At 30.0% G+C, this 25,422-nt stretch overlaps 1 protein-coding gene across 6 annotated transcripts in view; it reads right to left on the minus strand.

Annotated features, from left to right (window-relative positions):
- The window catches only part of LOC143244286 (uncharacterized), a 130,178-nt gene that overhangs the window by 78,659 nt on the left and 26,097 nt on the right, over nt 1-25,422 (minus strand). For all 6 annotated transcript variants that reach the window (XM_076488663.1, XM_076488660.1, XM_076488664.1 and 3 more), the window contains exons 3-6: nt 22,858-23,065; nt 12,142-12,175; nt 6,138-6,203; nt 1,516-1,582 (exon numbers count right to left, since the gene is read on the minus strand). In XM_076488663.1, the coding sequence (XP_076344778.1) occupies nt 1,516-1,582; nt 6,138-6,203; nt 12,142-12,175; nt 22,858-23,065 (375 nt within the window). The remainder of the gene's footprint in view (nt 1-1,515; nt 1,583-6,137; nt 6,204-12,141; nt 12,176-22,857; nt 23,066-25,422) is intronic.

The following is a 25,422-nucleotide window of genomic DNA, read 5'->3' on the forward strand; positions in this document are numbered from 1 at the left end:
ATTGTTTCAACAGTTCATGTCATGCTAAATACATAAAAAAGATACCGACCTCAGTAATGTAAATGGCAATATTTTCACACAAGATCTATTATTCAGTATTTAAATTTAATTCATTTCACCAAGAACTTATGATTATCACTTCTAGTCAATACTTGTCATTTATTTAGTTAAGATGTAATGAAGAATATGAAGTACAGCAAACACTGCTGAGAAATGAAGTAAAATAAATTTCTTTAACAAACAGAATCATACAAAATTTAAAAAAATTAAAACTAAGTATAAAGTCTAACAAACTAAGAGTAAAGAAGTTTGGAAAATATGAAACTAAATTACAAAAAAGATAAAGAAAAACAACAATGAAGGAAAACAAAATAATCATTCACAGTGTCATTGAGTGTTTATCCTCACAGTTCATAAAGCTTTACGTGCAGATACAATATTAATGTTAAATCCACATACTATTTGAGTTCTGAACTATCATACACGTGATTATTTTAAGGTGCTCTTCCACCCTGTATGATACTTATTTGAGACTGCACAATTATTAAGTTTTGGTTGACAAGGCAGGGAAATCTGCTGGTATTGTTAACTTGAGAGAAATCTTGGCCAACTCATGAATACACAAGCAAGTATCCCTCATATTAGTCATTGCAAGTCTAGCAAATGCTGCCTAAACTGCCTAATTACTGCACTATGTGACCTTTCTAAAGCCATATTGTAAAACAGTATATAGGCTTTGCCCTGTTCAAAACTCAAAGTAGAAGTATTTCCACTGAATGTGAAGGAAATTGGTAGGTTATCAGTCCATAACTAGCCAATTTGCTTAGATGGTTGATAGAATTAATATTACATGTTATTTTGTTATCAGTGAAGATTCAATTTAAAAGAATGTGGACATTTTTCACTCCCTTGTCTTTCAATTGCCAACCACTCAAAAGATCACGTGAGACACAAAGTATGGAGGAAAACCCCTCCATTTTACACACTGTACTATTATTTGGAACTGTATGGTAGGTTTGTAAGCTATCAATCAGAATCCTCTCTATTCAGTGAAATGTTGCACAAGTTAAAAGGATCTCCAAGGTACATGATATAATGTGTGATATAAAATGTACATTAGATTTTTGGAGGTGACACAAGAAGTATGACCCACACTACAGTGGAAACCCACTGTCTCTCAGTCTTAACTTCCATTTGCTAAAAGTTATTAATTTTAGAAAATGATTTTATATTTTACAGTAGAACTAATTTTGATGCATTGAACAATTACTACTTTTTAAGATCTACAAATTCCTTCCCTTGGAAAATTTTAATTACAAATAAATGTTTTATAAATCATTGCACTATATATAGGTTTCACAAGAAAACTGATCTGAAACAAAACTATAAAAACTGATAATATAGTGTATATATTAAAACATCTTATCTTAACAGTAAATTAAATAAAGTTTCAATTATAATTCCACTTATTAAGCATTATTTTGAAACCTTGTTATACAAAAAAGAAAAACTTACTTGCTTACTCGACTAATGTAACTTGATAAATTTTCTGATATGAATATCAAGTAGGCACAGCAAAACCCTAGGGTAAATAAAAGGCACAATAAAGAAGCAAGTAATGGCTGAACTGTACAATGAAAAGTTTAATGAAAGCAAATATTTTTCTGTCCCTCTCACTCATTCTGCTTCTTATATTTACTTAGTGTGTGTTTATTCTTGATTTCTTACTTTTCAGTAATATATTTTGTAATTTATATTTTTAGTGTTATTCATAATTGATGTTTGTTGTGCTATGAAACTGCAATTTTGTATAGATCATATATTTTCTAATTTATTAATTGGTATTGTTTTACTTTTAATATGTATAAAATGATTACTGATTAATAATTTTTACATCCATCTTTTTGAAAAATGCTAAGGAAATACTTTATATTTTACTACACTTATATACATTTGTCTCTGATACAATACTTCCTTGTCACATACTCAGCATTTGCACATTAACACCCAAAACCTACAGCTGAGATTTTTTGATTCAGTTCCCAAATAAATGTGCAGACATACATATTACATAACTATGTTTAAACTAAAATTCCTTAATATATCAAGTTTAGCCAGAGAATACTTTTAAAATGTGGGTGTTATTAGAAATCTAAAATGGCCATTAGCAGAAATTGGTGCAGATTTGAACATATATAAAATATGATTATTGTACAGTACAGGATTTTCTAAATCTGTATATTATGCTGTATACCTTTCTTCTCTGAAAAAACTGTATTTCGTTTATTTTTCTTCTTTCAACAATAAAACAATAAAATGCATATCAAGATGTGCACTATTGAAGAAGCATTGGACTTGACCATGAGAGATGATGTTTGCATTAGTTTCACTGAAGAACATCTATGATAAGCTGAGTATGAATGATGAAAAGCTCTTTGTACATGTTCGGTTCCAGCTTAAAAAACACTATATACAATGTTCAAGCTTTCATAAAAAACAATTTAATTTTCACTGTGCTACTGGCAAAATTTCTTTCTCCAAGTCACCTTAGGTATGATAATTTTATATATGGGATTTTCTTTATAGCCACATTATGCAGTGTTATGATAGAGATGATAAGGCCACTTAAAATATATCATACCACTTCATAATTCTTAAACTATATTCTATGTGAATTACCTGTAAAATAGTTGAAGAAAAAAAGGGTTATATATGCTGGAAAATTATAAGGAAAACTTCATATTTCAGTGTATTATCTCTCTCAAACAGTATGGCAGAGGAAGATTAAACTGCACAGAATTGTTAATGGTTCATATGGTTGGAAACTTAACATATAAAATAACACAATGTTTTGAGAAAACATGGCACCTAATGGTTCATCTCAACTGTTATACACTTTAAACTAAATTAAGTTAAAATAAACAACAACTTAAAGCCTGCCCTTATTATTCCTGTACTCATCAAGCCTTTTCATAAAATCATTTAAATTTACTGCCTCTACAACATCTGAATATAACCCATTTGAAAGGCCAATCACCCTATTAGAAAAATGAAATTGTCTGAGCTGAAGATGACTCCTACCCTACCCAAATTTATACTTGTATCCCCTATTCCTATCATTCTCATGGTTCAAAATGAAAAAAAAATGATGTATCAACACTATCAGTTCCCTTTACAATCTTAAACACCCCAATCAGATCCCCTCTAGCTCTTCCTTTTTCAAAATAAAATGATTTGAGAGATTTCAACCTCTCTTCATATGACAATTCCTCCATCCCAGGTACCATTCTCGTAATCCTACTCTGAACCCTTTCCAATAATACGATGTCTTTCCGAAGGAAAGAAGTCCAAGACTGAACACAATATTCTAAATGTGGCTTAACCAGTGATCTGTAGAATAAAATTATAACCTCTTTAGACTTGTATTCAACATTTCTGTAGATACAACCTAAAATCCTCTTTGCCCTACCACTAGCTACAGCACACTTCTTGGATGGCTTTAGATATTTATCGACTATTACACCAAGATCCTTTTCTTTCATAACATTGTTAAGGTTATTTCCATTCAAATTATGCTTATATTTCAAATTATGATAACCCACATGTATTAAACATTTTAATTGTTTCTTAACCAGCTAAGAATTAATGTAGTTATCTTGTTTCATCTCATTTCCATTTATCAAGTGTTCAAAATGTAGTAAAATCTTTGTTAATAAAAATGTGAGAAAAAGAAAATAACCCAGCTATCTCATAATCATTAGATACTAGCCTTTCTTTATCATCCTTCAACTGTTTACCTTCAATGCATTTAAAGAAACCATTGTTGATAATTTTTACATTTTTAGCCAAATTTTTCTCATAAACCCTTTTTGATGTCCTAATTTCCTGCTTCTCCAACTTTCTTGATATTTTATGAACTTAGTCTCCTGTCATACCAGTTAACTTAAATTTAATGTCTGATCAACCACAGCAACTGTGTAAAATGCGATTCTTCAGCATCCAGAATGGAATGCATCCATGTGATGATGGACATTATAGTAACAAGGCACATTTCATCCAATATACTGGCCATTTCCTAGATGTGCTTCCCACAGAACATAAGTGACATGAAGTACACCTAAATTAAGAATTGGCTAGTGTTTAGTCTGTTAAACAAAATGGCTATTCAAAAGGAAAATGATGTGAAATAATGCTCTCTTGAATGCTCTCTCACAAGATGGGTTTTACCTGGTTACTGATACGTAGAAATGCGTAATCTTTTATGAAACCTGTAATGTCTATTATATTTTGTGTTACAGCATGGAAATCATGAAACATTTATTGAGTACATTCTTTAAAACAGGTATGGTCCAATAACAGTCAGTTATGAAACCAGACTACACTGTCACCTTAGCATCATGAAGACATGTAAACAATGTTACTTTATGATCATGTATATCAGCTCATATAATGATAAATGAAGGCATTTATATTATTTTATTAAGGCAATTTATGAGGTGTATAAAATACCACCACATGCTGTCCATTAGAAATAAGTTAAAGATTCAGCAGAATTTCAGTCATAATAAGCTACATCAAAAAATTATGGCTCATGAGTTGCTGGGAGAATACAAAATAAATCTGGTGACAGCAAACACTTAGGAGCTATGCCATATGTTAAAGTCTACAGGTGCACAGCATTTCATAAATTTTGCTACTGGATCACCAAATAATACTGTGTCATAAAAGATCCATAAGATGCATATATTTTGTTCCTTATAATGGAAATGAAGTTTAATCAGCAGATGATTATTAGCACGTGTTTAAAGGAACAAGAGATAACATCAATTCCTGCATATTTGACACTGATTCTTTCAGTTGGTAACTACCAAGTGTTAAAAGAGGAAGGCAGCCTTCAGAAACTATGCAACAGAAGACAAATGAAGCCAAAGACTACACTATAGGACTAAGTTATCTTGATTGACATTTATCTTAAACCCATTTGAGTGAAATAAAAATGGCACCAATTTTTGGAACAAATTTTTTGTATTTCTCCTGTGTGTCAATTGGAAAAAAAATGTCCAAAGTGTGAATGATCCATAATTAGTTGTAAGGAACTTATGATTTGGGCATGACTTAATCTCAGTCTTACCATTTACAATCTTAACAATCAATATGACCTTACTCCCCATTTTAGAATGATTGGTTTCTCATACAGGATACTTGGCCATTTACACTTAACATTTGTACAGGGTGTCCCTGAAGACTTGACCCATAGGTAAAAATACACAATTTATTCTTAATTTATATATTATTCAAACTGCATGCTATTAACAGTCACACACATATATCAGATCTCAGCATACTGTACCATCAAGGTATTTTCTTTCCTGAAATATGTACAACTTACATTAGAAACATATTTGTTTAACCTTAAGTCCATTGTATGGCATAAAAGTGAGACTTACTGTAGCCTAACATAACCAAATGCACAACATTCCTTGAAAATATTAATTCTGTATTCCACAAAATATCATACTAACACTTTTTCTATTTTTTTACTACTTTTATAACAGATAACATGTTCAACACTACTACCCTTAGTCACTGCAACCACATTTTCATGTAACTTTATTTTGTGATAAAGTGGGCCATTTTAGGTCCTAAATTACACCCACCTTATAAAACCTACTTAATTGACAATAAAAATATTAATATTTCTGGTGGTTACAAATTGCATTTTATGAAAAAATTTTGCTGTTATAACTATTTTCAATCTCTTTCTAGACCTGAATTTGTTTTAACCATACTAAATGGATTTGTGTAAAAACTGATTTTATTTATTTTAAAGACATAGGAAACCATCTTAATTTTCAAAATGAACTTATCTTAAAAATAAAGATCTAGTGCTTAGAAATCAGATTTTATATTAATTGTTTGCATAATTAGAAAGAAATGCTAGAGTCAACTTTACTTCTACAAATCATTAACACAGTTTCATAAAACATGCCACTGCTAATTTTTTGCTTGAGTGAGATTATTCTGGATAAACTAATTTTCAACTTTTTAAAGCTAGCCTGTTAATGGTCTAACACTTTAAAAACTATTTATTATTAGAAAATCAGATTTATATTTTCCCTATTCCATGTTATACTCACCTAGCTGAGACACTAATATAGTCATATCAACAAGCCACCTCCCAATATTACCCATAGCATGTTGACCTGTGTAAGAAAAAGAAAAATACACAAGATATTCAGCTCATTTTTCTTATGCAAAAGGTTATTCATACTGATGAAACTTTGTAGAATGGACAGCAACTGTCTGTTGTGGAGACGCATGTGTAGAGAATGGCGGTTCGAAAAATTTCTGCCTTTTTTCTTCAAGTCGGTGTGTGTGTGTGTGTGTGAGGCGTTGTCAGTGTTTTATAGTGTTCTGGTGAACTGTGAAGAGCATGCTATTCATAATTTTATAACTAGTATTACTCAGTTTCATGGACTATATTTTTCAACAATTACAGACATTGAACTAACTATATTAGAAAAAGTTTAGTCTTAATATGTTACATTTCATTTTACCAGTTCCAGTCATGCTTTATCAAATGATTGTACATCCTAGCAGTAGTCTTTGATGTATGCAATATGCTACAAGTCTTTTTAACTTCTAAGATTTCCAAATGATTATTTTTAATGGCTTTTCATAATTTTGCACATTTGATGTTTATATCCCTTAATTTTTTATTCTTATTAATTTCTAAGATTCTTTACAGTCTTTTTGTATAATAATCTCTACGTTGTGTATTATAAGGTTAATTCTGTCTTGTTAAAGATTTGTAATAAATTTAGTGAGTTATAAACATCCTGAGAGTTTGAAATATAAAATAATTATAAGAAACCATGTAAAAGTACTGGCACTTTGAAGGTTTCATTGGTATAAAACTTTCTCATCAGTTTTGAATTTTATACAGTGAAGCATTTCATACCATAGTTTTTGTTTGCATCATTTGGACCCTAACATACACTAGTTTAATAATCAAACTTTATTTAGCTAATCTAACATCACAAAAAATAGTATATTTATCTGATAAGGCAGAAGCCAAATATTTGCAGTAAAAATAAAGTATTTAATACTAAAAAATAAATTATTCTTTACAACAAGTAAAAATAATCAACTTATTACTGCTGAATGATTTGCTTTGATAAAGATTAAAAAGTATATGAAATGATACAGCACCGAAGGAGTTTTACAACAATAGATCAATAAATCACATGTAGAAACGAAAACCAGGAAATGCAACTTTACTATACACAATGTTACAGACTTACATGGCTACAAATAAAAATAAAACTTATGGCTTTATACATCACTTAATATGAACAGCAAAGTAGAGGCCTTCAATAAATATTTGTTTATCAAAGAAAATACATAAAAATATTTCATAGATATCACTTGATTCCCTTACTGCTTTTTTTCAGTACTATTACTATTCAACACATCATATACATCTTGCAAAGGTAATACACAAACAACATTAGTTTTCTCAGCCTGTACAAAATAAACTTGTTCAACTGTTTTTTCACTACAGGCATAAAAGACAGTAGTTGCAATGAATCATCACTACTGCTTCTCTTCAAATGACAGTCATCTTCCAAGGATATGACAACTAATTCAAAAACAGTCATTCTGTAGAGATATGAAATTAAATCACAATCATTCTGCACGGGATATGACTATATCATATAAACAAGGGTATGAGTACTCAACCACAAAACATTAACACAACCACATGTTCTTTTGCAGAGATATGCCTACCCAATTACAACTAAATCAAGTTGTTTCATAACAGCTGTAAAATAAACTTGATATGTTTAGTTTGATTGGCATGAAATCAATAAATACTTAATGATAAAAATTTTTAACTACAACAAATTAAAACAGTACACTACCAAGATTTCCTATAATGTTTATATACTTCATTTTCAAAGTTTTAATTTACTCTCTGAAATAAACATTTGAGATATGATTTTCCAAGGGAAAAAAATTTCACTAAAAACATTTGTGCAATCTGGAAAATGCTTATGAACTCCAACAGTTAATGTAATATTTGAATTGTGCATTATCATATTAAAATATGGTAAGGAATAATTACCTGTGTAAGACAAAATAGCATTTTTAGTAAAGGTAGCAACTGCTACATGTTTATTTTTCATCAAATATTGTCCATGATCAAATACATATCTCTTGGCTAGCAAATGACTGGTGATTGAGTGACAATTTAAATGCAAAAATAACATTGCTTACAAAACAAAAGTGCAAATTAAAAAAAATAAGCATTTACAGATTGTACTTTTTACAACTTCAAATGTACACCACTTTTTTCGTAAATTAGTTATTTTTACAAACTTTAAATTATACAAAATCATTCTTACAATCAATGATTCTTAACTACTGATGTATTTTTAAAAGGCAGTAAAGAGAGATACATGTTATAATCAAACATTAACAAAGTAGTACCACAGGATACAACCAAAAAACATATCAGTCCATAACTATATCTTCATTCATAAATAACTTATGAGGTAAAGGATTTTTCTATGCTGGTGAAACACAATCGTAATTAATTATATTTATCATAAGACATTAGTATTGAACCTATATTACTTTTCACATTATGTTCTTCATTTAGTTCCTTAGGTTTTTTCAAGAAGAAGTGTGTATAGTGATAGTATGTCAACCACACTATATCTGCAATATCCATTACAGATGATACAATTTGCTCAATACCAGAGCTCATCAGGCTGGCTGGGACACAACAAACAATATTCACATGTCATTTGTTACAACAGCAAATGTTATGATATAAGCAAATATAATTATAGTTATGCTTTGTCAGCTAATAAAAGGCACATATAAAAGTGGATACTCTAGGTTCATTTTCACTGTACAAAGGGAGAAAACTTAACAACACATGCCACTTTCACTATCATGAATCAGCAAGATGCTAATTCTACATCTTCATTTCTTTATCCTTATTATATTTTTATTTGTCATTGCACATTGGGCTAAAACTAAAATCTATGTTTATGCTAATGTTTCCAGAAAAAAATTAGAGTAGGTAGGTGGGATTTTTTCCATTTAACTGTCTTGTACACCAGTTCCAAAATATAATTTTCTTTGGGCATTCCATGAAATGATAAATTAAGTTACATTCAAGTTTGTTTGTTTGTTTTCCAGCAAATATACACTGTTTTTCTCCCTTCTTATGCTTATTTACTTCCTAAAAGATATATGGGTTATAAGGCTGAATTACTTTTTTCTAATACTCAGCTGCCAGAATAGACTTTCAATTAAAAAACACTAGCTTAACAGTAATTGTAATTTATTTATATATATACCATACCAAAACAGTTCTTTACACAATTGTTGTTCATTGACATACATCATATATGTCATTTACGTACTAACAACCACAATTTTAATCAATAAATGTAAGAATTTTCAAATTCACTAAATAAATAAATTGAAGACTATATTACTGCACTGTTCTGTTTTACAGTAAGATAAAGGCACTGCTGAACTTCTAAACACTGAGTTGTACTGCTTTGAACTGTATGTAAAATCATATACTTCTGATACATATTATTCACAAGATAAAATAACACTCAACTTCAAAACCTTCTGTGAAAATTGTTATTTCTAGGTATTTCACAATCCGCACAATACCATGCACATTTTAAAAATTTATTTTCAAACATAACAGTTGATTCCCCCAAATAGTAAATCAATAAATTATGTGCATTTGCAAAGAAAATATCTTTGTATGTGGACATATTTTCAAATGAACAAGAGAACACTCTCATGTCAATGATCAATAGGTGGAACCATATGTTCTCATTTGCACTGGAATGTGATATCTTGAGTTGATGATAAAATGGGTAACAACTGCCTATCAGAGAAATACTTGTAACTATACAATCTACTTATGGGTTATTCCATGCTAACTCACACAGGGCTTCCCAGTTCAGGTCAAATTTCCTTTAAAAAAATTTAAGCAAAAACTTCATTTTGATTTATTCATCCACACCGTACAGTTTTAGAATTTTGCACGGCTGACTAAATCAAAATGAAGATTTTGCTTAAATTTTATCAAGAAAATCCATGAAACAAACTTGGAAAAGTTCTTTTTTCTGGGTGATTTGTCACAGAATGACCCTTATGTAGCTCAAGTGTAGAGCTGCATAGATAAACTGTATATATATATTTCTCCAACAGGCAGTAGTCATATATTCCACAGTCAACTCAATATGAATACTATTCCTAAAATATCCATCAGTGAGTGAGGTATCTTTAATTAAAATTGAAAGGTACAAAATAATAATAATATTTATTTTCTCACAGATGTTCATCTTGACTGTATCATTTGTATTCAACTTCTTTGCACTTTCACCCCTCTCTATTCTAATCAGTAATTGCAAAGTCAACTTTGTTGCTTATATTTTACTCTCTGGTTTCACATTGGTATTGCTAACTAAATTATGTATTGGCATACAAAAATCTCAACTTTAATTGTTTTTAAACAATCACAGAGTATTTTCTACAAATACTATTTTAAGAATCAAGTTTATTTGAACAATACAATGTATGCATTTAATATTATATAATGTGCACCATATATTAATTTGTTCAAAACAATATATGCAGTGAATATTATTAATGTGCACCATGTGGACAATCAAATCATGTTCTGTATCATCTGATTTTGCCAACAGTGAATGTCAAATATAACATAATAAAAATATATTCTTATCAAGGTTGCCAGATTTAAAAAAAAATGTTCACAATCTCACTTGACAACTTGGCTCAGTTATCATTTTGTAGAATTAAATATAATTTTAAATATTTTTTTATTTATTTTCTAGAGATAATTTTCTCAACACATTCCTTCCAATCCTCTTTTGCCAATACTTTTCAAGGTCCCACTAGTCATTTTACCATTACTTTTTTTTTTAGAAAGTATGTATGTGTAGCCATTGTGTCCCAGTCAATAAGTGACCCCTTGAAAAGAAAATGAAGCATAATTCACTGGTGGGTCATGTGGGAGCAAACATGTTAATTCTAGAAAAAGTTAATACAAATACTGGAGCTACATTAAATAAATCAGGTCAGTTATGGCATGGGAAATAACAAAATTAAAATACAAAACCATCTAAAACATAATGCAATGACAATATTTTATTTGTTGCAGGCATATACATGTACATGTACAAGTATACACAAAACAAGTGTATGTACTTTCACAAAAAGGTGGGGCCCAGTGAGCAAATGCCTCGTAGGGTGATGAATTTGAAAATTATTTTTCAATAAATATAATTTAATAAATGCATGCTTCTTCCATTTTCTTTTAGCCAAGTGCATTTCTAACAGTTATTTATGCTCCTTTGATAGGAAACATAACTTCAGCAATAAATATTTCAAACCAAATAACATATTAAAAAAAATAATAAAATATTCTGGACAGGAAGATTTCAACATGAAAATTCATTTAGTACCTTTAATGTTTGCTGCATATTTCTTGGCCCTTACATAAAGTTAATTTTCCCCTTCAACATATCATGGGTAAAATGTTTCTTAGAAGCTAATAAACTATATTTTAAAAAATGTTGCTGAAATGTTCAGAATGTCCTAAGAAATGAAATGCTAAGCTCCACCTCTAAAAGAGTGATAAAATATTTATAATACATTGCATTACATATGTATAGTAATCTTTATTTGATCAATATTAATGTAATACTACTTACAATGTTGTTATATTTTGGGAATAAAGTTAATAAAACAAATAATTCCTACTCTCACAATAATAGTAATAATAAATTCAGCCAATATTTCCTCATTCTGTTTTCATTAGGGCTAGTAGTACCCAAACAAGTTCTTCATTACCACTATGTTTAAATTCCTCCAGAATGTACTACAAATTCTTATTCAGGTATATTTTTTAGTCCAGCAGAATAACAAAGTAGTTAAAATATCTAATCTGCCAAAATGTACAAAAGTCTGAGGAAAATGAAAAATAGTGAAAGTAATATTCTACCTTAAATTATTAAATTAACAACAACAGAAAAAAAAAACATATAAAAGAAAATGTTCTTTTTAAAACAAACTCACCTAAATCTCCATAATTAAGATCTTTAATCGACTCCTATAAAGAAATTAACATAATTATATTTTTTCTCATCATAAATATATTTCTCAAATATTTCAACACAAAGTAATATAATGTAGAATGTATGATGTAACAAAAAAACTTTATTAGAAGTTTAACACAGTGACAAATGTACACTGTTTCAACAAACATTTCTCATCATCAACTACAAATAGCTTACATTAAGGGACAAAAAGTTCCTATACCTGACACTGCTTCCCAGATTAGTAAAGATATTTTGGAATGTTGGGGTTTTGGTTTAGAGTAGTTTTATTCAATTAAGAATGCTTCGTAAGTATTTCATGTTTGATATTTCATTCTTTGTTTGAAATTATAGTGTTTTGATTAAATAAACTATATTTTCTGAGCACAATATACATATGTTTTTTTATTGTTCAACTTTATTTTCTAATAGTTTCTATGTTCTATCAGTTCCCCTCTTCATCCTTTTCTTCTCTATTGAAAAACATGTAACATTCATAAACATGATCAAAGGTTTGGATATCTTTGATGAAATACAGAAAATGATGAATCAACTTACTAACAGAACCTTTTGTTTACAACTTCCCAAACAAGATGTCTCAGATTTCCTTCAGTTTGATTTGGTTGTTGTTAAGCACTAAGCTACATGATGGGCCATCTGTGTTGTGCTCACCATATGTTTTCAACATTAATAGCCTTTAAACTTGCCATGAGGTTGGGGCTTGTTAACAGAAATAAACAGCATAAATAATTCATAAAATTTCTCCAGACTTTTATTCCCATTTCTTTATAGTATTAAAAAAAATTATTACAGGCTTATCTCAACTCAATTTGTACCTGAATCATGCCAATTAAAAATAGAAAATACTTGGATGTTATGAAAGCTTCCTTGTTAAAGCTACAGGTTAACAAATGTGTATGCATAGAATTTTCATCTTCATATCTGTATTCATCCATTATCACATCATTTTCTTCCTTTTTGCCATCAAAGGTGGTTTATCAATTCACTGTCTTTCCTTTCAGTCAATTACTCAAAATGTTTACAGATTTTCTCATTTACTTTAATACTGAATTTCATTTTAAAAATGGTGACTAACTTATTCTGAAAATTTTTTTCTATAAGGTTTCCTACAAGTCATTTAACCACCCTATTGACTACTACCATTTCAAATCCCATTCAACAAGTACACCTAAGATTTTTAATCAACATGGTTCAAAGAACTATTCAACTATCTCTTTGAGTGTTGCAATCCTTGGAATCTTGTGTTCATACTCTCACATATTGCATACCTACTGTGACATAGTTTTTCGGTTTTGAAGCATTCTTTTCAAAGTCATTCTCTTGGGGGGGGATAACACTCACATGCACACTTTTTTTTTTGGTGGATTTGCAAATATCTGGGTCATGAGGTAATCAATGTCTTCTATACAACTACTGACCATCTTTTTCCACTCTACTGGTTTGTAGTTCAAAAACCAAATTCTCTGGCAATGGATACCCTGAGTAAATCCTGTGAGAACCACTTTCTTTATACCTACCTCTTATTCCACTTTCTTTTCTTGAGTCATGTCAGTTATTTGGAGTGCTAGACTCTTATTGCTCTACTAAGAAAATACCAATATTTCATTACATCATCTTTCTCATGGTGATTCAGACCCATTAAAAAGTGGAATCATCATCTACAAAAATTTTAAATACCCATATTTCACAAACACATTCAACATCTTTAATCCTACAACTAGATCTTGTTTGCTATTTTATCTAAAAACTAGTTCCCTTCACAGGTGGCTTGAATGACAGCCCATTCTTGCAGACATTCCTCTATGTGTTTATCAGTCTTGTTGGATTATCTTTCAGAGCTGGTATATTACATATGATCATTTATTCATCTCTAAATATTCAACAAATTGCTCTTTTTAATATCTGTTTCATAATTTTAGCTCATCAACCTCTTTTGTAGCTTAGCTGTAGAGTGGCCTTATCTGGCATTTCCAGATGCCATTAAAGATATTAATTTTTTTTTTACACATTATTCAAAGACCTCTTCTGAGTCTTTCATCTCTAACAACCCCCACTTCCTAGGCACTGTACTAAATGGGACTTGGATTTAATGTGTGTTTTTTGACTTCTCCTTTTGAACCCTTTGTGACTTGATTGCAAGCTTTTCTTGAAGCCATACTTTCTTTTGTTACTGGTATTAAGTGGGCAATGTTCTGAAATCTATACCCTTGATGGTTTTTTTTAATTTGATTGTGCTTTCCAATGCTTGTTGCAATAACTATCCCAACTCTTCCAGATTCTAATCCAAAAAGCACTTGTCACGTCCTGTCAAAGCTACTCATTGTAACCTTGCACAATCTTTCAACAGGGTCTCAAAATTCTTTGACAGATTGTTTAGGCAGAGTATTCATGATCAAAATTTGTAGAATGAATGGCAACTGCCTGTTGTGGAGACACAAGTATAAAGGATAACGTTTCAAAAATCTTCTGCCTTTTATCTTCAGGTCAGATGAAAGGTGAAAGACTTTCAAAATGTCGTCCTCTACACTTGTGTATCCAAAACAGGCAGTTGCCATCCATTCTACAAAGTTTCATGAAGGTCTCAAAAAACAAACAAATTTGTGTATATCTTGTAATGAATCACACTATTTCAATATTTCTCCATTAATTATAACAAATTGGCTTTTGTACTTAATCTGGTCTTTTTTCCTTGAATATTCTTGTCCACCTTAAAAGAATTTCAGGTTACATTTTTTCAAATTCACTACTTCACAATGTCTTTGGAATTTCATTCATAGCACCCAATAGAGAATACTCATCCAAGTATAGATCAGCATGTGAACAGAATCCAAACACATTCTTACATTTGTATTGATATCACATTGTTGACTTTTCAGCTTTTAGACTATTATTTTTTAAGCCAGATGAAATCTCTCGGAGATGAGTTGTTCCATGTCACCTGCTTTGTTACTACTCTGGTCCACACCTGAGCACAATCATTCAACTATTAATATAAGTCAATACCTTTTGTTTTTATCAATTACAAGATATTTGGAGCTGCAGATTCATTAAAAGACAACAAAAAAAACATGACCTGTCATTATGGATCAAAACTATGTTCAAAGGAATTTTTCCATCAGGACTATTCCATGTTACATAGATGTCTACTACAGTTTCCCTTGACAAATTCTACCATATGTGCCATCTGTTGGATGATGATGCCTTCACAAGTATCTTTCTCATTTCTGCTCACATATCTGACACTGGCATTAACCCTTTTGCTACAGGTCACAATCTCACTATCGGTAGATCAAAGTGTTCCATCACAAGTACTTAGAATGACATTCAAAATTAATTAAATTACTTAATTATCATTGTATAATACTAACTGGACATTCAAATGGTGTTTATAAATCAAATTTTAATATTTAATTTCTTAATTTTATAAAAAATATTTTATAAAGGTCTCAGTCTTACCCACTATATAAATCATATCATTCTCTACATCATTCATCTTCTCTAACTTATTTCTCCAAGAAGTATAGAATTTAATGTAAATTACTAATTATAATATAAATATTATTCATGCAAAGAAAATTTTTGTAGCCATCACATTTTTTTTTTTTAGAGTCACAAACTAAATCATCAAACCCACATGTCACATTTTTTCTTTAATAAATTACCAATATTTCTCACTAACATCTAACAACATATTATTTATAGTTAATAGAAAGCTAAAGTTTTAATCTGTCAAATGACATTATATTTTCTGCACAAAGAAACTTTATCTAACAATATTTAACACTGACAAGTTTTAGTTGAATTTTTAAAGGGTCTTATTGCATAGTTTAGAAAGCCAGAAAAATTATGACAATTACAGGACAGTGTGCTTTGTATTTATTATTCTGTGTTATCAGGTGCATTATTTAATTAAATAAAAACTTTCATGTATATTTTTATTAATTACTATAAAAGTAATTAAAATCTAAAAATTAGAGACTTGTTAGGTTATATTATGTAAGGTAATAAAAAACAATAATAATATTCTTTGCAAGGAATGCTTGTTTGTAATGCATATTATTTAATTCTGCACAGTAACATGATTTGTAAGTTTGCCAGGTGATTTACAACTTGTGTGACAGGAATATTAGTTAAATATGGTTAAAAGAGCAATAAACAATAAAATTATATATAAATAGATGTATATTGTTACAAACTTTACACTATTTCAGATAACAAATTGTGGTTTTATGTTAGAATTTGCAGTCATTCTAGAAAGAAAGAAAGGTTTAGATTTACTTAGTATGTGCAAAGACTTTGTGATGTTTGCTGAAAGCTTCTCAAAGGTTTTAAAGATACACATACTATTTAAAAAAAAAATAATAATATCACAACTTTAATGGTAACTTTGGGGTAATGAACTTGGTCACTTTGACAGAACCTGTACCAAAAGGACTGTCTGAATTCCTGAGTAAACTATAAACAGTTTAAAATATTAGACTGGCTGGTCAAATTTAACATTACAAAGGCAAAAAATTAAACTGAAGCTATATAAATCCTAGCCTGGTGCCTATGTGAACTAATGTCCTAACAGATCTTTTAAAGAAGAATCTGCTCTTTTATTGGTTATAAGTGATCCAACAAAAAGTATCAGTGGGAATTATAAACATTTTTTTGAAATACACAATAACATAAGAAATATATAGCATATGGGTTTAATTTCTATTGTTTAAACCTCAATAAAACAAAAAACATGGAGGCTACAAATTTACATAATGGCTTAAAAGTATTGATAGTATAAGTATATAATTGTGGAGACTACTCAGAAAACCATAGAAATAGAAGGAAATCCTTTATGAGGATGAGTGAAAAATTATCTTGTGATACAAAGAAATTAAAACTGTGAAATTATTTAAATAATTTATTTTTCAATTAAGAAATTAACACTCATATTAAATTTTGAGTTAAAAACTGACTTTTGATGCCACATTTATTGCTATTCATTAATTATAAAGTTAACTAAATTTTGAACACAACTGTAAAAAGATCACGAAATGCACACTTTAAACCACTCAAACCCAGACATAAAGGGCAAGGAGATATCCTTCTTAAAATAATGCATTATCTGAGTGTGTCTTATAAGTATGGTTTGCTTCATTCATTATACCATACAACCAGTCCACTCAACCTTATCTGGTTCTGGATTTTCTCCATATAAGCTTTGTCACATTTTGTTGTGATTTATGATTTTCCTTTATGCCTAAGAAAGTAAAATGTGGTGGCTCAAGGGTCCTTTCTGTTCTCTCTCTGGTCCTCTACTCCAACTTAATGTGCAATTCTAGGATTTTATATTTCAGAGGCACATATGCCCGCTTTGCATTTTTAAATGTAAATTAATTTCTTTAAATGTACTTACTTCTTAATTAACATTCCCATCCACCTGGGAAATATGCTACAAAAGCTGAATTATAAGTAAACTGATGCATGATCTGCACTGTTTCTCAGAACCTTAGCCACATTTTTATTGTAAGCATGAGATCAGTTTGATAAGAAAATATTTTTTTACATTTTAGAGGTAAGTACCTGTGTGAAATTCATCATAATTCTAAAATTCAAAGTTCAACAGTGCTGATAGATTAGTAGAATTTACCAATCAGTTAACCATCAGACTCATTAACTGATTACCTCCTTCAACTATTTGATTACTTTTCCATAAGACTAACCTTATTTCCAGCTTGTTTTAAGTTTTTTAAAAGACATTTCTGAACCACCCTTCTATCATTTTGATAGTAAGTTATTTTTTAATCCAATACTGATGTACATAAAAATCTCACATGAGCCACTGTAACAAAAAAAACCTATAACAATGTGAAAATACAATTAAAAATTTCTACATGACTACTCCATTAAAACTACTGAATTTTGATGAAAATAAACATCACTCTGTAATGCTGATTACAAATAGAAAAATGTTAAATTTAATAGTAAGATTAATAGGAGGTATAGGTAAACATAAAAATTTTAAGTATAATGTAACAGTGAGATTAATAGTTGGTATAAATTAACATAAGCCATACATTCTTACAGATTAAATGATCTAGACTCCCAAGTTATAAAATTTAATCTAATTACTTAAAACATAGGTATTTAAATGGAACTTATTTTATTTGTTCTAACAAAGGACAGTAAATGAAGTAATTTTATATTTTACAACATTGTAGATCATTAAATATTGTAATCTCCATTACATCACAAAATGTATTCTCAGAAAGGCACATAAATTAAAAACAATTCTATATATGTGTAAATAAATATATTTAGTTCTTAGGACTGATGTATCATACGATATCAATACAGTTATGTTGAGATGATTGATCACATAGTGGTGAGAAGGTTGTATATAACTATACTTAGGTAATCAAGCATGTGGATATTCAATTAACAAGGAGACAATAAATTTAACAGCATGTCAGAAGTAAATATAAATAACATAATTTGTGTACACTACAATATTCTAGTGTGAAGTAAGCCAGAAATTTAATCTTTTGAATTAACATATTTCTTATCTTACTGCATGTGTATTTATCATTACACATTATACCACAAAAGTTAATTCTGTGCTTGGAGTAACAATGCTAGGAAAAATTATGATAGGTAGACTGAATTTAAAAAAAAATAAAAAATTATTAAACATCATGCTGCCCTATAGCATACCATTATCAAAATAAAAAAATGATTTTCATGTTTTCTATAAAATTAAAATACAAGTTACTTCTAGTTTGTTTCATATCTGTTCCTTTAGCAGGTATGCATTGTTGTTGTTTTTCCTTCTTATGAAATACTTCCCATAAGTATTATGAATCATAAGCTGAAATCCTTATTCTAACATACGGTTGCCCAAATAATTCTCTATTAAGATATACTAGGAGCACAGTGATTGTGCTTGATTTATATGTACCACCCCAAATCCACTTCTTACTGACATTTAAGAAGTCTTTGTAGAATTATTACTGATTAATATAAACTATGTATTATATACATCAATGATGTGTTTTTAACACTTGCTACCAACACTCAAATTAAAAGGAATTTAAAAGCAAATGAGCTCCATAATGTTTAAGGGGTTCATTTTTAATTTAAAGTATTATGTATATTCTTAATTCTATATTCTTAACTTATAGAGAAAGCAAACTATCCTTTTAAACTGTATAAATGTGTACAGAGTTGAGTACTTTTAATATTTATACTTCAGTTGTTGTTTTTTTTCCAAAGGCTCAATTAAAATCATCTGCAATATGTTAATATTATCAGAAAGATAAAACTGTCCTAAATTTAAAACAAACAAATTAAATTAAAACAAACTTTCTGCATACAGCAAATCTTAGTAAATTAATCATATCTGCAAAATGAAACACATCCACATTTCTGTAAATAAACATGTTATGTCCAAGTGTTATACAATCTGCATAACACAGTAAACATTTTAACCACTCCACAGTTGAGCTTCTCCACTAAGTTGACTGTTAACTATGTACACTTGAAAATAAAGCTACCAACATTTAATAGGTAGCCCGTGGTTAGTGTCATGTTAACTCCTTGATTAATCAAAACTGCTATCTCCAATTGATCCAATAATGAGGTAATCAAAATTCTAATTATACTGGCTGTAAAAAGAAATAATCCACTAATAACAATTAGCATTTTCAACGATAAGTATTTTCTACTATTCAATTATCCAAGTAATTGAAATATTGCTACATGTTTGTTTCTTGTTAATCACAAAGTTCAATAATAGGCGACCTCTGATTTGACTAATTTTAACCTTAAGTATAGATGTTTTCTTACTTCAATATTGTTTAGGTTTAATGATCTGTGGGATGTGAGATTTGAATGTTTTAACTTTGATTTCAACTTTCATCATTTTGAACTTATGACTTATGGGAAAACAACTGCCTGGCAGTACAACAACATTATTTTTATTTACACACATCATGTTTTGATAAGTACTATACTAAGTAATTAACTAGTTAATAAATACTACAAATTATGAAGTAAATGTACACTTTATTTAATGTTAAAATAATCCAGATCAGCAGTTCAAAGTTGGGCAAAGCTTCTATCTTCCACCTTCCCAATCTAAAAAAACAAACAAAAAAACAACAACAACAAAGAAATGAATACAGAATCCCTGCAGTTAAAAGGACAAGCATTTCTGGAAGCAACAAGAGCCACCTCAAGTTACTAGAATTATGAAACAGCCCTCCCCAATCACCTTGCCATACTGGCCCAAAGATGAACAACCTTAAACTGATTGAAAATAACAAAGATTAATCACAATGGAAATATTTTGAACCAATGAGAAAAAAGTAATAATTAGAAACACTAATTTCAATTAACCAACTATTTCACGTTAAACTAATTTATGCAGCCAATGCTCACATGTATCTGATTATATCAATTTAAAGATTTAATTCCCCTGCTCAACTGTTCCTGTTGAGTAATAATAAACACAGCAAAATCATGAATACTGATAAGGCATGCCACAATCTATGATGCCTTGTATGTTCAAATTTGATAATGAGGAACCCACTTTTTAGAGAATTTTTGTAATTGGTAGTTGAAGAAACTTTATTACAGATGTACAATGTGTCAACATGCTTTTTCATTCATTTGGTGTAAGTAGTTTCAGATACAGGTATGGAATAACCAGAGGTTTCTTAACAGATTAGTGAAATTATCTTGGCTGTTGATTTAAAGTATAGCTGTTTTGTTCAATTAAAATGCCTTACATTATATTGAATTTGTTGGCATTTGGATCTTTCTTTCAAACAGCAGTATTTTGAACAGATATACTAAAGTTTCTTCGGTTGGTGGTAAACATGGAAGCTTTTTTTATAATATTTGGTGAGTCTAGTTTCCGTTTTTTTTATTTTTCAGTTTCTCCAATGTAAAATTCTGGCATGTTATTTTACAAATGATGTTAGTATTGTGTAATTCTGTGTGATTTTTATTTAGTAATGATTAAAATTCAAGGACAGGTTTTTAGTGAATTTGAAGTGGACAGGAATCTTATTTATGATGGCAAGTCTTTTTAAGTGTGAATTATTTTTGAACTTATTCAGGGATAAACAGTAAATTGTAGAATAATGTGTTTTTTGGTTTAATATATTTGTTTGTGAATTGTTTTCTTAAATTTTTTGTTCTGGTTAGGAACAATTTGCTAGAATGAATAAACAAATGCTTTACAAGGTTTTTTTCACATATGTAGTCAGTTGAGCAAAATCTTGAAGCTTTTTTTAATGTGTTTAGCACATTGATTTTTTTTTATTCACTGGCAAAATTTCAGGGATGGCAGAAGCCTGTGTGAGTGACTTTTTGGTGAATTTTGGCTTTGAACTATGTATGATATCTAATAATGTCAAAGTGAAAAAAACATAACTACTTGTTATTTGTGTGTTCATTAAAGAATTTAATGTTATGGTGAACAGTCTATGTACTCAATGAAAGTCTGAGTGTTCAACAAAAGGAAAGCCACAAAAGTGGCACTGACATATCTGTACCAGTATATGAGAGCAAAGACCATGGGTTGTGTTTCAGTCTTGGTCATAAAAATATGTTGGTGAGAACAAGGTTTTCTGTGATGAAACTTTGTAGAATGGACAGGAACTGCCCGTTGTGAAGACACAATTGTAAAGGATGAAAGGCGGAAGACTTTCAAAACGTCATCCTTTACACTTGTGTCTCCATAACAGGCAGCTGCTGTCCATTCTACAAAGGTTCATCATGAATACTCTGCCTAAACAATCTATAAAAGAAGGTTTTCCATGCTTAAAACATACATTTTATCTGATAGGGTGTTATTAATTTTGTAGATGTATTCTGTTTTGTTCATGATTACATTGTGTTTTGTCAGGCATTAGAGTTTTAATGTATCTTGTTTCCCAATTAAAGATGCATTTTATTTCATTGCCTGTAAGATCAGTTTTCAGTCCATGGTTTTGATTGGATACATTACTAGTTTTGTCACAGAATTCTGTAAAAAAGTTTAAATACAGATTTCACATATTTTAAACCAACACCCTAAAGCACCAAGATAACTTTACTGAGCTGTTAAGTAATCTCCAATCATGACCTCTTTGATCCATATTCCTGTCTCTATGTAAACTACCTGTACCTGTTGAAAAGAAAAGCTTTTTCAAACATTTTAAATTTACAACAGTTTCTTTCACTACACATTCAAGCAATCTTCAAACTTTTTACATAGAAGAGTGAACAACGTTTCGACCTTCTTAGGTCATCGTCAATCTTCAAACTTTACTTCCAAAAATACCTTTTATCTCACAGGAAAGTTACGTACAGGTTCTATTTATATAAAAAAATGTAAATGGCTTACAAAATGTTCTTTATTAGAACTAGAGGAGAACAATTTGTTATAAAGCTATTTTGGTAGCTTTCTTAAGTATAACTCAAATGGCAATATGGTAATTAAAACTGATACAGGCTTTCAACAAGCATCTATTTACTTGCTACCCAGATAATAATTTATAATCTAAAAAATTGCATAGTAAACCTCACAAGATATTTTTCTGGTATTAATGTAGAAATTCATCAACAGACTACATGCAACAAATCAAAAGTTAACATATACCAAAATTTTACAATTATCATTCATACAACTACAAAAACAATGAATTACCTCTTCGTTTCTATTTGACATTTCACTAAGTTCCAGCTCATGATTTTCTGAATTAAGAAGTACCTTCATTTCTTCTTGATCAATTTTTGTAGCAAGTGAATCACTTAGGTTTAGTTTTTCAAATTTTGAGAAAGCTGTCACTTTACTTGTAGCTTGATTTTCAAGGATTTTGTACTTGCACTTTATCAAAAGCAGCATAGCTTTAATGCTGAAAAAAAAAGAAGATAAACACAAAAATGTATAAATGTAGCCTACAGTTTTATCTACATGTACATATTCTCCATAGAATAAATAGCATTATGCCCTAGTCACTGCTTCTACTTTTTTCTGTAGTTCTTTCACAATAGAAATTATAATGGCTTTGTTTGTTTTTTTCTATGATAAAGGGCTCTGTCTACAATCATTACGCTCAGTCATTTAAAATAGTTGGCATCTCTGGATTGGTTGAGTTTATACCTTTTTTAAGATCTAGAGCTTGGATGTTTCCTGCAAGTGTATTACAGGATAACTTTACAATATTTCCCAAACATTTCCTGGTGGATACATTCAGCCAAGTGGGGCTCAGATTTGTAGACAGAGCCCTTTATCATTTGTGGCTACTAGGCCTGACCAATGTCTCTAACTGTTTATTATTATATTATTATTATAACTATTATTATTTATTACTGCTCCAGATTGCTCATTTGTGACTGGATACAGTTTTGAGTCATCTATGTCTGTGGATCCATCTGTGGCTAAACTGTAAACACTGTTAGTAAGTATGCTTGAAATCATTTTGTCATCTTCGCAACCCAACATCTGTACAATGGCTGTAGTTTTGGTTCTAGCACAGTCATATTTTTTCGCTATATCAAAGTCTGGGAACATTTTTCTGAATAGATGTCCTGCATGATCGGCTACAGCTAAGGGTAAATTATGAGCAATGATGAATTGCGTGAACATCACTTCTGCATTTATGGTTTCATATTCTGAATTCTTAATCATAAATGTCGTTATCTGCATCATTTTTGTCTTCGCCTCAGCCTTTTGTTGGTGAGATGCCGATTTTGTATGTCTGGAACAATCGTTTATCCCGCCATGCACCACAGAAAAATCGATGTGACAAACTGTACAAAACGCATTACTGTCACTGACTTTTGATGCAATGACTGGATATTTTGCACTATACTCTTTCCTAAATTTGTAATTCACAGATTTAGTCCTTTTAGATTTGCCAGAAACAAGACAATCTGGTGAACAAGGCTTCTTTTTTTCCATCTTGTGAACGATTGCATTGATGTTTCTATGCCGCTTAGAAAACGAGAAATACCCATCTACATGAGCACTGACTGGCTGACAATCACTGATGACGTAACTATGGATTCCCCCACGTACCCAGTATGGAGAAGCACCGCACTCAAACTATTGGTAGACATCGGAGATACAAATATTTTTTATTATTTCTAGCACAAACATCATTTTCACAAGTAGCCATTTGGACTATGTCTTATTTATTATCAAAATTTATTTGTATCTCACTAGAAGTTTTCTTTTCACCCCTTTCAAGCCCTGGGGGAACAATTTATCACTTTATTGTATAGGCCTATATAATATATAATAATTTGGGAGTTGCAACAAGTTGTAATATTTGTCTGTATGAGCATATAGTTGTGATGTATACACCAAAATCATAATGATTACACTCAAATCGTAACGGTTGGCATCTCTGCCAATCACTTATTTGGGAGAAGGCACTGCCTACAGAGGAAACTTAAAGAAGGTTATTTGCATTAAGGAGAAAACTGAAGTACATGTTAGGACCACTACCATAAGGCACAATCATCTGATGTTGGGCCTTAATAAGAGAAAAAGCAATGGATTACTATACTAAATGTAGCAAGTAAGAGCCAGAATTATGTAAGAGCAGACAGGCCTACACTTAATGCTGGCTCCCCTTTTTTTTTTTGTAAAAGCAGTTTTACTGACAACTCCATTTCAACAGTGGACAATTAGAATAATGAGGGCAAAAATTAAATTTCCTAAAAAGACCCATTCTGAAACATTTTTTAATTGAAATTGTTAAATTAAATTAGAATTAACATAAAATTGACTAAAATTTGTTTGAAAAATTTTATTAACTGGAGAAACTGTTTTCAGATTTCAGGCACTGTAGAATCAATTTCCTTTTTTAATCCTAAACTTTGTGTATGAAAACATATACATTCAATGTAAGTCCACTGTTTAACATTTAGAAATAACAAAAGATATCCTTACTTCCCAGTTACCTGTTACAATAATACTGTGTACACTTTCAGGTTTGTTATTTCAGACAATTCAATTATTGTTTCACATGCTTAAAAGCATACTTATGACAACATTGAGATCTTAAAAGCTGTATCTATAACTATTCAATTACTCAAACACTTTGTTACCCACCATTGGAAAAGAATATTCATAACTCATTTTGTTTATTAGGTAGATTCATATTAAGACAAAATAAAAACCTAATATTTTTTATTATCCTTCAAGTAGCATTAAATTTGAAATTAAATGATACTGAAATTAGAATAACTTATGTTGTAAAAT

The sequence above is a fragment of the Tachypleus tridentatus genome, chromosome 2 (assembly GCF_004210375.1).
Source record: "Tachypleus tridentatus isolate NWPU-2018 chromosome 2, ASM421037v1, whole genome shotgun sequence".
NCBI lineage: Eukaryota > Metazoa > Arthropoda > Merostomata > Xiphosura > Limulidae > Tachypleus > Tachypleus tridentatus.